General features: G+C 35.8%; 1 protein-coding gene and 1 long non-coding RNA gene across 5 annotated transcripts; one reads left to right on the plus strand and one right to left on the minus strand.

The window, feature by feature from the left end:
- The first annotated feature begins 210 nt into the window (after nucleotides 1-210).
- LOC112524424 (TMV resistance protein N-like) lies at nucleotides 211-7,683 on the plus strand. The gene is made up of 4 exons (XM_025134224.1): nucleotides 211-1,185; nucleotides 1,516-1,628; nucleotides 4,485-4,934; nucleotides 6,091-7,683. The coding sequence occupies exons 1-4, from the start codon at nucleotides 295-297 to the stop codon at nucleotides 6,896-6,898; spliced, it is 2,262 nt and encodes a 753-aa protein (XP_024989992.1). The 5' UTR covers nucleotides 211-294; the 3' UTR covers nucleotides 6,899-7,683.
- LOC112524425 lies at nucleotides 4,552-13,152 on the minus strand. 4 transcript variants are annotated; one of them, XR_003070390.1, is made up of 7 exons: nucleotides 13,033-13,152; nucleotides 12,403-12,523; nucleotides 11,966-12,059; nucleotides 11,607-11,767; nucleotides 10,678-10,838; nucleotides 9,452-9,513; nucleotides 4,552-4,637 (listed from the first exon to the last, which is right to left on the minus strand). It is a non-coding gene; the product is annotated as an uncharacterized LOC112524425 (long non-coding RNA). The 4 variants fall into 4 exon arrangements; XR_003070389.1 differs by lacking the exon at nucleotides 4,552-4,637 and having other exon boundaries at nucleotides 9,272-9,513; XR_003070392.1 differs by lacking the exon at nucleotides 4,552-4,637 and having other exon boundaries at nucleotides 9,272-9,513; nucleotides 10,678-10,841.
- Between the last annotated feature and the right edge of the window lie 340 nt (nucleotides 13,153-13,492).

Genomic DNA, 13,492 nt, shown 5'->3' on the forward strand with positions numbered 1-13,492 from the left:
AGTTAGAAAACAGTAGCATTTATCAGAAAGAAACAAGTAAGGATGATGTGACAATTTCATATCAAATGTAATATCGATTTTTTATTAATTTAATATATGATTAATTAATCATAAGCTCCAATATTTCCCGATATAAATTGATTCTGCCTCGTTTACTTCACCTCAAAACAGACAAAATACTCTCCATCTCTCAATCTAATTAATACAATTAGCATCTGATCCTTTCAGAGGTTGGTTTTCATTTCATTGCTTTGACTTTTTTTACTTCTTGTTTCCATCATACATCAAAAGAACATGGACGACTTGAAGATTTCTCTCCCAGATATCTTGTTGGCAACTAATAACTTTGATGAGAACAACATCATTGGAAGCGGTGGATTCGGGAAGGTGTACCAAGGCCAATCCAAGCAATATGGCACCATCGCCGTCAAGCGATCTGATCGTTTCAGCTCCCCCGGAGACCATGAATTCTGGATGGAGGTTTCCGTGCTTTCAGCTTATAAACACGAAAACCTTGTCTCACTCGTCGGATATTGCCACCAAGATGGCAAGAGAATACTCGTTTATAAGCACGAAAGCAATGGGAGTCTCGATAAGCTTCTGCAAAGCAAACAACTAAGCTGGATCTTACGTCTTCGGATTGGTATTGACATTGCCCATGGATTGAAGTACCTCCATGTTGATATTGGGTCTGAAAAAAGAGTTCTCCATGGTGACGTCAAGAGTGCAAACATCTTATTGAATCACAATTGGTCAGCCAAAATTTCAGATTTTGGGTTGTCGAAAATAAGATCTGCGAATGACCCATTTACCTTTCTTACCTCCGATGTTTGTGGCACAATCGGATATCATGATCAAGAATATTTTGAGACAGGTGTCTTCACTCAAAAGTCTGATATCTACTCGTTTGGGGTTGTATTGTTTGAAATCTTGTGTGGAATACCAGCATCCGATCAAGAGTATCTAGGTGAGAGTCGATCGTTATCTATATTGGCCAAAAAACATTACGAAAATGGAAAATTAGCTAAGCTCATCGATCCCGATTTACATAGGCAAATGTACTCGACTTCCTTAAGTACATTCTCAGCGATTGCTTATCGATGCTTGAATGAACACAGAGAAGATCGCCCGACGATGAGTCAAATTGTGGTACAACTTGAAGAAGCTCTGAATGAGCAACTAGTTGTAAGTTGTTGCACGGTTTTGCTTCTTTTTTTATGTTTTCGTTCTTTTGCTAATCACATAATCAGTAAAACCAAGTTTTCTGGTAGATGTGGTTCGCCCTCACCTGAGCACGAAATTAGTGTTTTCTCTTGATAGGAGGGGTCTCCTCCCTCTGTATAAAAAAAACGTTAATGATAATAAATGAACTTTAATCATCTTTCTTAAATGTCTAGATCATAATAAATGAAATTATGTCGTACTAATTTGGTTTTTTTATTATATATAAACATTAATTAACTATAAATATTTATAAATATAATCTTAATTGTTTGTTAATTTGTTTTTTTAAAGGAATCAAGTTTTAATGGGTTACGGCACGATGCACACATTAATGTTAGGGTTGAAGATCATCAAAGAGTTTCAACTCCCAATGACGTCACACATAAGGCAATTCACCAATCAAGGTATTTACTCTTAAACCATAATTTAAAGTTTTATGGTCGTTTTAAATCTTATTTTAAAAAAACCATAAATCGATAAGATCAGTAATAAATATAAAATTTCATATCATATATTACATTAAAAGTCTTGTAAAAATTGTTTTAAAATGATGATATAATATATAAAATTCAATTTTAATATTTTTGAAAAGCCAAAATTGAAAGACTTTTCGAGATGATGATACCGTGTTGAATTGGTATGAATTTTACTCGTTTTATGTTTGATTGTTATGAATTAAAAAAATACGATTGTAATTTGTCAAAAATCATTAAAATAAGATGCTAATAGTTTGAGAAAACGCGTTTAGCTCATAGTTGAGTTGTACCAAAAATATATAAAATAGAAATAAAAAAGAGTAAATTACAAATTTAGTCCTTAGGGTTTAATGAGATCTCTAAATTGGTACCCGAATATTAATAAGTCCAAAAATTTCCCCTTGTAGTTTGTAATTTGTTCTGAAAATAATCATTGACACTAAGTCCGTAAATTAAGAGGTATTTCTTTGTCTTTTTACTCTGAAGAATTTCTATTAAGAATTATAAATATATTATTTTATTTTTATATAAATTATTTTATTAATATACACGCTTTAAACTCTCTCTCTCCTATTTTCTCGACTATCCACTGTCTATTTCCGTCCCCTTTGGGTGACAACTTGAGATCGACCACCACCCGGTTTGCAGTTCAATTGTATAATGATTTGACTTGTGGGTTTTGTTTGTAATTCATATTTTGACCAGACAATCAAGAAGGGGAAGATGTGTCTGAAAAATCAAGAAAAAAGGAGTTCGGGTTCTTGGATCCTTCTACTCTGTCCATGTGCTTGTATTATTTTCCTAAATGTATTCCAAATCTTTTGTAAAGTGAGATTTCACGATAATTAGGTATAGGAATGGGTCCCGACCCTTTGATAGCTCAGTCCACTCGTTTCGGTCGGGGATGGGAACGGAGACGGGTATCATACTCCCCGTCCCATCCCGTACCCATTATATATAAATTAATAAATTATATATATATATATATATATATATATATACACATTATTTATTTCAATTAAAACGGTAATTCATATTTTCATATTTCCTGACTAGGTTTATAATCTAAAATTGTTATTTTATGGATGTTAATATGCAATATTTTGAATATCAAGTCAAAATATAATTACTCGATAAGTTTTGTATCTTACTCGATATGGTTTTATATTACTCAATATCTTTTGGTACACGTGACTTTAAGGTTTTTTTTTTTATTAAATTGATTTTTTTTTTGGTTTTGGGTTATTAACTTTTATATGATGTTGTGGTTTTTTTGTATTAAATTAAATTAATTTTGGTTTTAGGTTCATTGAAATTGTTTGGGATTTAAACATGGATGGTCTCTCACATATTTAATTTAAAATAACTTACATAAATGGGAAAAAAAAATCCTCTTTCCCCCCTTTTTCGTTGGGGATGGGGATGTAATTATATTCCCCGACGATGATGGGGACGGGGATGGGGATCGGGATGGGGACGAGGACGAGGACGAGGATAGAGATAAATAATCGGGGACGAAGACGAGGATAAAGATAAATAATCGGGGACGAAGACGGGGATAGAGGTCCCCGCCCCATCCCCATGCCTACTGATAATATGAATCTCCATAGAAGATTTGGCTCATCAAAGCGGATTAGCGACAAAATGATTGAAATACCCATACCTAATAGATTATTGTCCGAGATCATTTATTCAGAATAAACTTCAAGCCACCTTTAAGGTTACGTTTCATACATAGGACGAGATGGGAGAGGACAGGACAGGACGAGACAAAACTCATTGTCCCAGTGTAACATAGGACAGAACAAGAACTTATCGACCCATGTTTGGCGCGACATATGATAGAGACAATAACTGGAACAAGGTAGGACAACATGGGACAAAAGAAGTTTTTTCTTGTTCCTCCAAAATATTACTAATTACCATAATTTGATATATAACTTTAATATGATAATTGTTTTAATGATTATCATCGCTAGTTTTGGCTGCCACCGGCGGTTACGATCGGCCACCTCCACCACCACCTCCACTACAAGAACATCCTCCACTGCCTCGACAACCACCGTCCATCACCACCTCTACCATAGTCAATCACGCGACCACCACCGTTCATCACCACCTCTACCATAGTCGATCACGCAACCACCACCACTACCATCGTTGGTCACCTCTATCTCCTCTTATACTGCAACAACCTCCTCCACAACCTCCACAACCATCGTCAATTGCCACCTCACCTCCACCATAACCACCACCTACCTTCACTACATTGGCCACACAAAAAAAATTAAAGAAAGTATTTTTTATAAAAGATATTTGATTCTATTTTAAATATATAAATAAATTGTACAAATATCCTTTTGCTTCTTCTTACATATATTACATGTGTGTGTATATATATACACCAACACCTTCATTTAAATTTTAGCCAACTTTATTTATCTATTTTTATCATCATGACTGAAACTTTAACAGATTTATACATGTGATGTGATTAAATGTACGTAAACGTTCATGAAAGTAATTAAAGTGAAAATAAATTTGAAAATAAAGATAGAGGAATGTAATTGAAGGTACTTAAAGTGATTGAATACGATTAAAAGTTAACTTATCCAATAACTCGTGAGGTAAGAAATATGGTTTGCTTCTTCCATAATATACCGTAATTCTCCCAATTACTAAAGTCACACGTCCTTTTGAATATATATTACTTAATTCCAGATCAATTTACAATTAACGACATTTCCATCGTTTTCTCTCTCCATTCTCATCTCTTGTATATAGGTCACAGAATCACGATGTTTTCGTGAGTTTTAGAGGAATAGACATTGACAAGACTTTTATGGATCACCTAGAATCGACTCTTCTACAAAAAGGAATCTACGGTTACATGACTGATGAGACACTTCACTGGGATGAATCCATCACTCCTTCGCTCTGCAACAAAATCAAAGAATCAAAGATTGTCTTGATCGTATTTTCCAAGAACTATGCCAAATCATGGTGGTTGTTGAACGAACTTGCATATATTATGGAACACAAGGATGAGATGGGACAAATCGTAATGCCCATATTCTATGACGTGGAACCCCTGGATATCCAAAAGCAACCCGAGGAATTTGAAAGGACATATACTAAAAACGAGTTGAACCACAAGAAAGTTGAATCATGGAGAAAAGCACTGAAGGATGCAGCAAGTATCGTCGGTTGGACACTAAACGATATCATGCATGGGTAATTTTCTTGTTAAGACTTTATGTACATACCGTATTGGTGAGCAACTACGTTTGTTTGACATCCCGCTTAAAAATACTTAATTCCTTGGAAACGGATTATAAATAGAAAAATTAACGACCAAGGGCTTCACTTTGTATCCTCCATCTCTTACATATTGTTCAAACTTGAGGGTTGGGTTTCGATGAGAATGAAAGTTATCGTGAGAATGGTAAAAAGGGATCTCCACTCCTAATCAATCATAATTGAAGAGATACATCAGATCAAATCCCTTCTAAAGCGCAATTCATGGGTCCAAAATCCAACTCCCTTCTTATACTTCTCAACTTAACTCCTATTCTCACACGATCCCTCATCTCAAATTTGATTAGTTGATATTTTAAATATGTATTACTTGACACGCACACACATATATACATATTTATATATAGTTGGATTCCGGTGAAAAAGATAAGAAGGGATCTCCACTTTTGAATCAATCATAATTGAAGATCAACACTAATCCGGTGCACCGAGATGCACTGGATCAATTCTCGTGATAAGTGCAATTCCTGGGACGGGTTGAGATTAAAAGTGATCAAATGTCCAGATTCCTTCTTATACTTCTCATCTTAACTCTTATTCTCACACGATCATTTGTCTATATATATACATATAGGAAAAAGAATTGTGTGAGAAGAAAAGTTAAAGTGAGATGATCACCTTTAATCTCAAACCCACCCGCGAATCGCGTTTGCTATGGGGGTTGATTCGATGCATCCCATCCTAATGTGCATCCAAGGGTGAAGATCCCTTCTTACGCTTCTCGCCTAAACTCTCCTCATTGAGAGAGAGGATCCATTTGTATTATAGTGTTATAGAGTTAGGTTCCAATGAGAAGAACAGTTAAGGTGAGAAGCGTAAAAAAAGATCTCCACCCGTGCATCACATTAAAATGAGATGCACCATATCAATCCTCGTATCAAATGCAATTCGTGAGTGAGTTTGAGATTAAATGTGAACAAGAATCCAGATCATTTCTTACGCTTCCCAACTTTAACTCTCCTCACACAATATTTATTTGAGTAATATGATAATTCCCTCATTTGAAAAGAGTTGAAACTTCTTGACATAAATTACTTCTATTAGCTAATTATCCTATGCAAGCAATATGCAGGACGGAATTCATCAAAGTAATTGTTAACGAAATTTCACGTGGATTGCTTCCCTCAATGTCAATGTCAAGTGCCAGTACAGCCCTAGTTGGAATAAACTCTCGCATGCAAGATTTGAAATCACAACTACAAGTCGGGGTCGGTGGTGTTCGCATGATTGGAATATGCGGGAGTTGGGGCAGTGGTAAGTCTACCCTCGCATCTACTATTTATGATGAAATGCATCAAGATTTTGAAGGTTGCTGTTTTGTCAAAAATGTTCATACCAAATCAAGAATGTACGGTGTGAAAACATTGCAAGAAAAGATTATCTCAAAGGTTTTGAAACAAAGAAAAGTGGTGTCGGAGAACATTGAAGAAGGCATCTCGATGATGAAAAGTAGCTTATGCGGTACTAGAGTTCTAATTGTCCTTGATGATGTCGATCACCTTGACCACCTAACAATGTTAGCAGGATCACAAGACTGGTTTGGTCAGGGAAGTCGAATAATTATCACAACTAAAAACAAAAACCTGCTAAATGCTCACAATATAAACATAATATACGATGTGAAATTGTTGAATGAAGAAGAGGCTATTGAGCTTTTTAGTAGGCACGCATTTGGCACATGTAGACCTGTAGAAGGTTACGAGAAGCTTTCACTAAAGATGGTTTCTAAATGTGGTGGTCACCCATCAACGCTTGTAAGTCTGGGCTCTTTTCTGCATGATAAAGACATGACTGACTGGTTGAGTACCTCAGCTAGACTAGAAACCATCCCCGATGATGAAACTGTGGACTGGTTCAAAACTGGGGACAATGGACTATAGAGGAATATTTGTTCTTGGCTGGGTTTATGAACAAAGATGTGGGAATGGAGATGATTGATGTTTGTGGCCGTTTTAGGCATAAAATGTTGAAGGAAAGTTTCCCCAGTCATCCTTTAGTTAGGAAGGCTGTTGATATTGTTGAGTAAGAACAACTGAATCTCACTTGTATTATAAGAAACACTGTATCTGTATTGTATAAACAATCAGTATAATGAAAACCTACGGCTTTTCCCAGTTACTAAGGCATTTATATAAGTGTTTGATAAGAAAGACATCGGGTAATTGTTTTAAGATTGTTTTCTATGCACGATTTGATGCAAGAAATGAGACACTACATTTGTTAGAGGGAACATCATAAAAATCACGGGTAACTTTGTTTACATTCTTCTCATGGCAACTCTATCATACGGATGTGAAGAATGATTTTTTTGAATGGTGATCTATTTGAGAAGGTATCTTATCTCCCTAATTATGTCCGAAGCTACAAATTCTCAACAGAACCTTGCACAGTTGCACCCTTGCTATTTTTCATCATCTGTTTAAAATAACAATTCATCTTGATATCTTGCAGCTCTGAAAACCTATCCTTGTGGAATATGATATTTGTTACCTTACCATCTTATTACTTAATAAAGGCGATAATGTTGACACTTGTATACTTACATGGCTCACAACTGATTTCTTAGAGATACAATTTCTCTCTGTTAGTAGCCAGGGAGAACGAGAACATAGCAGGAACAATGGAATGGGTACACCCTACAATGCGAGCCCTCAGGGGAAATATGGGTTTGACGGGTTGCTATTGTAATTTTTTCACAAGGTGTGCGATTCTGCCGCCTTCCTAACACTGAAACAAGGACAACTATTGCCCAATCTTGGTGATGCCAAACTTTTCATTGCCCTCCCTCCAAGCTATGCCTCTTGGTTTGGCGTGGGGACAGTGCTAATGCAAAATGCCCACCCAACTGCATTTTACAGATGGTTACTTGGGCCAAGAAAGCACCTCAAATCTATGTATGAAAAGGATTTATTGGCACTTGGCAGCGCAAAAATAGCAATACTACCTTTTGGGGGCGCATGAATAAAAAAAGTGAGAAATTCTTAATGGAGCAACATGAGGTTAGGAATGAGTACCAAAAATGAATGAGCAATCTGTTGGTTTTTGGTTTGGAATTATAAAATAAAACCTGAGACAGTCGATTAGGTTGCCCACGCCTTATCCCGACAGTTCACAAATGATTGAATTTCAGGCATTTATTCAGAAGATCATTGCACAACTCAGAGAGGATAACATGTCACAGTAAGGTAGGCTGATTTTGGTTATTTCGAGCACATCCCTCCTTCATTCCTAAACTGCTCCACGATTATCATGATTCGACATTAGGACACTTAGTCACGTTCAAAACATACCAACGATTATCATCTACTGGGTTTGCGCAAACATGTGGAAGGCCATAACCCAAGTATGTACAAACATGTGCAACATGTCAACAGCAGAAGTATTCCACGACCCATCAACAAGGTTACTCCAATCACTAACCCTTCCTTCCCTAGTTTGGAACTAGCTCACATAGATTATATCGAAGGCCTCCCCTACACCAATGGGTCGTGGTCCGGCTCACGAAGTATGCTCATTTCTTGGGTTTAAAGCACCCTTCTACAGGAGACCCTCTTTGTAAAATAAGTGGTATGACCCAATGGATTTCCTTCCTCCATTATTTCGAAACAAGGTAAGATTTTTGTGTGTTTAGAAAAGTGATGTTTCGAATCCACGTCACAACACTTGAGAGAAGCACCGCCTACCACCCTAAATAAATGGAAAATCTGACGTAGTTAACAAATCTGTGGAGACCTATCTGAGGTGTTCTATTACTCTAGACCTTTCAATCCAGAGAAAAAGCTCCAGGTGAATACGACTCGGAAAACCGATGACCACCTCTTTACAAAAACAGTCCGTTTTGGTTTGACCCAACTGGTTTTTGTGGTCATCGGATTTTTTTGAACACCCCCACAAAAAAAATTTATAACAACTTTAGGATTAAAAAAGAAAAGGATTTTTATCACTGCAATAACTGAACCATGACCTTTAACAACCCACAGGAATTTAACAGGGAATGAGTGCTTAGAGGTTGATTCCTTTTACATAGAATGGTTACTAACGATAGCAAGCAACATCCCATAAAAAGGATTTATCATTTATGAAGGCAAGCAATGACCCTTCTTTGTGATCAAGATTAATGCAAGAGTGTCAAGAATACGGAGCTTACATCTTCCCTAAATGCAGAATTACTACTTCGAACAAGAGAACTTAAGATTATATCCTTCGATATAGTGACAAATACGTGTAGAAAATCTACAAGGAAGAGGAGGCAGTCAATGGACAAGGGTAAGTATAGTATAAATAAAGTTCAATCAACACACTTGCATAACCAAGAAAGACAATGAAATACAATTTTTGCAGAATAAAAGTTCCTAGCAAGCCTGTTGTGAATGTCACCAATCAAGCAAATTTATATTATTAAGATGAATGTCAACCAGGGAAGAGTAGCAAACCTTTGGAGAGGCATGCATTGAGATGAAATAAACAATAGTTCCACCGAGAAGACCAATACAATCTAAAAAGAGAAATAGTGGCATGGTTAGAGTACAATAGAAAATCGTCTAAACATAGAGCATTAGCCACACTGTTTCCCCGACAAGTAACCTTCAGTCAGAGTTACCTAATTTGTCTAGCAAACATAATCGTTGAGAAGCAGCTGCCTCGACGGGTTATAGTTTCTAACACAAAACGATCAAACTCTTATATATGATCTTTTTTATATTTTCTGATTTGTAAGACCTACAAGAACTACATAAAAGATACCTCAGCAACATTCTTAGTGCAGATCAATCATATATGTTGATTTTTCAGCAGTCACGACCTTGCTTCTCATTACACAGAAAATTATATGATTTGTCTTTTATGGTGGCAACAGTACATTAGTAAATGCATTTCAAGATTATCATGATATTATATAAAGATATAAGGGTAAAAAGCATCCAATCTATCAGTTAAACCGACTTTGGAGGTATCTGCTGGTACGAAACTTCCGGCGTGGCGGTGGGCAAGAAAAACTATCAGTGCTACTGCTACCTAGGCATGGTGATTTGCCCCTGATCCGATGGGGGAACCCAGTTCACCAGCCCTGATGGGAACAGGGATTCCCAGTTAAACCAGGTCCCAGAACCAGGGTCGGGTAATGTATTCCCCAACCTGCCCCGTACCCGGCTCATATAGTAACTAATAATTAAATTATATATACACATTATATATAAATAATAATTATAAATAGTTCAAACTTGTGTGTTAATTATGTAGAAAGTAAACTCATGGATAATTATCAAAAAGATTATTGCAAGCAATCACATAGAAAAGCTGCATGAAGTTGTGCAAATCACACAGAAACATAAACATATTCGTGAAATTTTTAACTTTTTAAGTTTGAATTCCACCAGGGACTAATATCCTAATTAATCCTGATTATAACCATGTGGCAACAACCACATATCTAATAACTAAAAAGCTTCAACCCTTAAGAACTCATTTGCTGCTCTTCCTTATCTGATACTCACTTGAACAAAATTACAGAAAAGTGGAAAGATAACACAGTAGGCAACAGCAAGAACATATCAAAAATAAAAACAGAAGACATACACAATAATTATCAAATAAAGATTACAGGAAAAAATATCAAGATAAATTGCATTATGATCTCCCAAGTGGCTTTTTAAACACCTACATGTTGAGTGGTGGCGTATGAGGATAATTATTCTTTGGACCGCTGCATCATCGAATTAGTTGATTCTAGGATACCATGTAATGTTGCATCGTCCTCATGTTAGAACAAGTCGTCAAACTCAAGTAACTAACAAGAAATATCAATGCCCTGGATGACGTGATCTACTTGAAACATAAACAAAAATACAACAAGAATACCATCAGTTATTGGTCTCATTTTAAATAAAGAGAAAAGTACCATCTTTGCAAGAGCAAAACACGTCAAGAAGATTCCCTCCAAGTTGAGAACAATTCACATCTAATTCATACATCTTAGATAACGTGGGTGCGAAAATGTCACAAAAAAGGTCTTAACAGAAACCATAAGATGGCAGAAACATATAGATTTATATGTAAGGAAAGCATTTTCTATTTGAGAGTTGAGTCAAATATGACTTATATGGAAGATAAGCACGTTTTGATGAGGCATGCATGAAATATGATATACATGGAATGAATGCATTTTTGTACTTGAGGTGTATGTCATACACTCATATGTGAAACATGAGATGGACGAAAGCATGTTTTTATTTGAGGCTTGCATAAAATATGATTTGTATGTCATATATCTTAGCTTGTAGCATTGCATTACAGTAAACGTCAATACGTAGTAGCAAGTAAATGAAATGTGTATCTATGGCATTGTGGAAAGCAGGCATTATTTGAAGGATAAGAGAGTTCGATAAGCAAGAGAATCAAGTTCAACTTTATACTTTTTCTACTAAACATATGCATGCATTCTTACTAACTATGATTTGTTGTGAATACAAGATATGTTATGAGCAGAGAAACCATCCAGTGACATACATTTGCATGAAAGATTTAGTCAATTAACTTGTTGTTCCTTGATAAAAGGAATCCGAGGGTTTAGAGAGTGAAGACATAGTGTACCTCCAATTTTGCACTTGATTTTGACAAAGCAATTGCTTCGGATGCTTTTTGTCAATCTACGAACCATTGAGCTTGACTACCATCATCTGTCAAAACCCTCTGTGTACTTCGGTTTCCACATGTGATCTGTATTGTAGAGACCATGTAACAACTTGTGGCTCCTATATGGTGCATGAAGTATTAAATTTGTTAGCATAAGCACTGAAATATAAATCATTGTGCACTTGATGAAGGAATATTTATTAAAAGAGAACTAAAGCGTTCATCATGAAATTAGGCCTAATTGTAGTGCAATGCAAAACCATGAGAATGCTGGTAACTGCTTATATCTAGAGGCAAAATGATATTGATCATTTTACCTTGTTCAAATGCTCTTAGTGCCTATTACCAAGGCCAAAAATAGCAACATTTGAACCTGATTCAACTTTTGTTGTGTTCAAGACTGCACAAGAGCTGAAGGTAAAAGTTTAAAGGAACATCAGAACCATGCGTGAATTTGTCAAAATCAATTCTGCAATGCCTAACATTTTGTAGATCTGAAAAATGGCAAATCATTTGAGGTAGTATCTAATGACCAACACAATAAATTTTCTGAGCAATGACAACACCACCAGATACTAAGAATAACAAAAACCATATTTTGGTCACCGTGGTTTAACAATCAACATAAACGATCTCTGTAAAAGACCATAGAAGATGTCATCAAACATTTTCTAGACATCCCAATAAATCATCACATAGAAGCGGAATTTCAAACGGCAAAACCCCCCTCCACCCAAAAAAAAAAAGATCATACCTGGGACAGAGGATTCATTGCAAGCTGCAGTAAGGATAAAAATTCATCAGCAGAAATAAACCCTGCTTCACAACAGCCCAAAACGCCAATCAAGAAACCTTAAGACTGTTCCTCACTGTTGCTGTAAGAAAACGAAAGAAAGTAAAAGAAAGGATGAATTCTTGCTTGCCTACGGTTTAAGTTGTTTGTTCTCCCTTTCATTCTTGTGTTTCTCATTCATAAAAAAGGATACCAATTCCTCCCAAATCGAGAGACAAAATGAGTTGAGAAGTATGAATCTGGGTCTTATTCAATCAACAAAAAGCCATCTCCTTGTTGCCGGTTATTAGTGGTGATTCATGTAGAAAAGTTGGAAATTCATGATCTTTGCAGCAAGTATATTATATGCCCAGTCGTTTGATCATCAAGAAACCATAACCATAATCACAGATGCCGACTAAGCCCCTTGATCATCAAGAAACCGCATAAAAGAAAATTTAAATTATGAGGCGGAACCTTAGCAAAAAACGATAAGAAGAAAAAGCAAACTAGGGTTGCCGGTAATCCCCTGATCAAACAATCAATAAAACCACAAGAAAAATCAAAGATCACGAAACAATGACAAGAAAAAAGAATTTGTAAAGGAATTACCTGATCGGATGAAAAGATTAGGGATTCAGGGTATGATGAATGTGTAGCGTCGAACGCCAACTTTGTTTCGTCGACCTGCTACCCTTCATGGCGAAAAGATCGCGTGAGTGTGAGTGGGTGCATCATCATTGGTATACGTGGCGGGGATTCACATTCTTTAATCAATATTTATTGATTTAAAAATAAATTACGGATTTTATGGAAAATTCAATTTCGATATTAAGAGGCCTAATGATTTTTTTAATAGAAGAATTAAATTGTCAGAATGATTAAAAGGTTTTTATGTTATAGTATAAAATGAAATATAATTATTTGGTAATTGTTTATAATGGATTGAATGGTTAAGAGAGATCCATAATATGAGGTTTTGAAATTATTAAGAGATAAACTTTTTTTTGTCAAATAAAATTTATTTTTTAACGATTCAAAGATTTTTTGTTAATAAATCTATTAAAAGGTA

This window comes from Cynara cardunculus (assembly GCF_001531365.2).
Source record: "Cynara cardunculus var. scolymus isolate 2C chromosome LG 13, CcrdV1, whole genome shotgun sequence".
In the NCBI taxonomy this organism is placed as follows: Eukaryota; Viridiplantae; Streptophyta; class Magnoliopsida; order Asterales; family Asteraceae; genus Cynara; species Cynara cardunculus.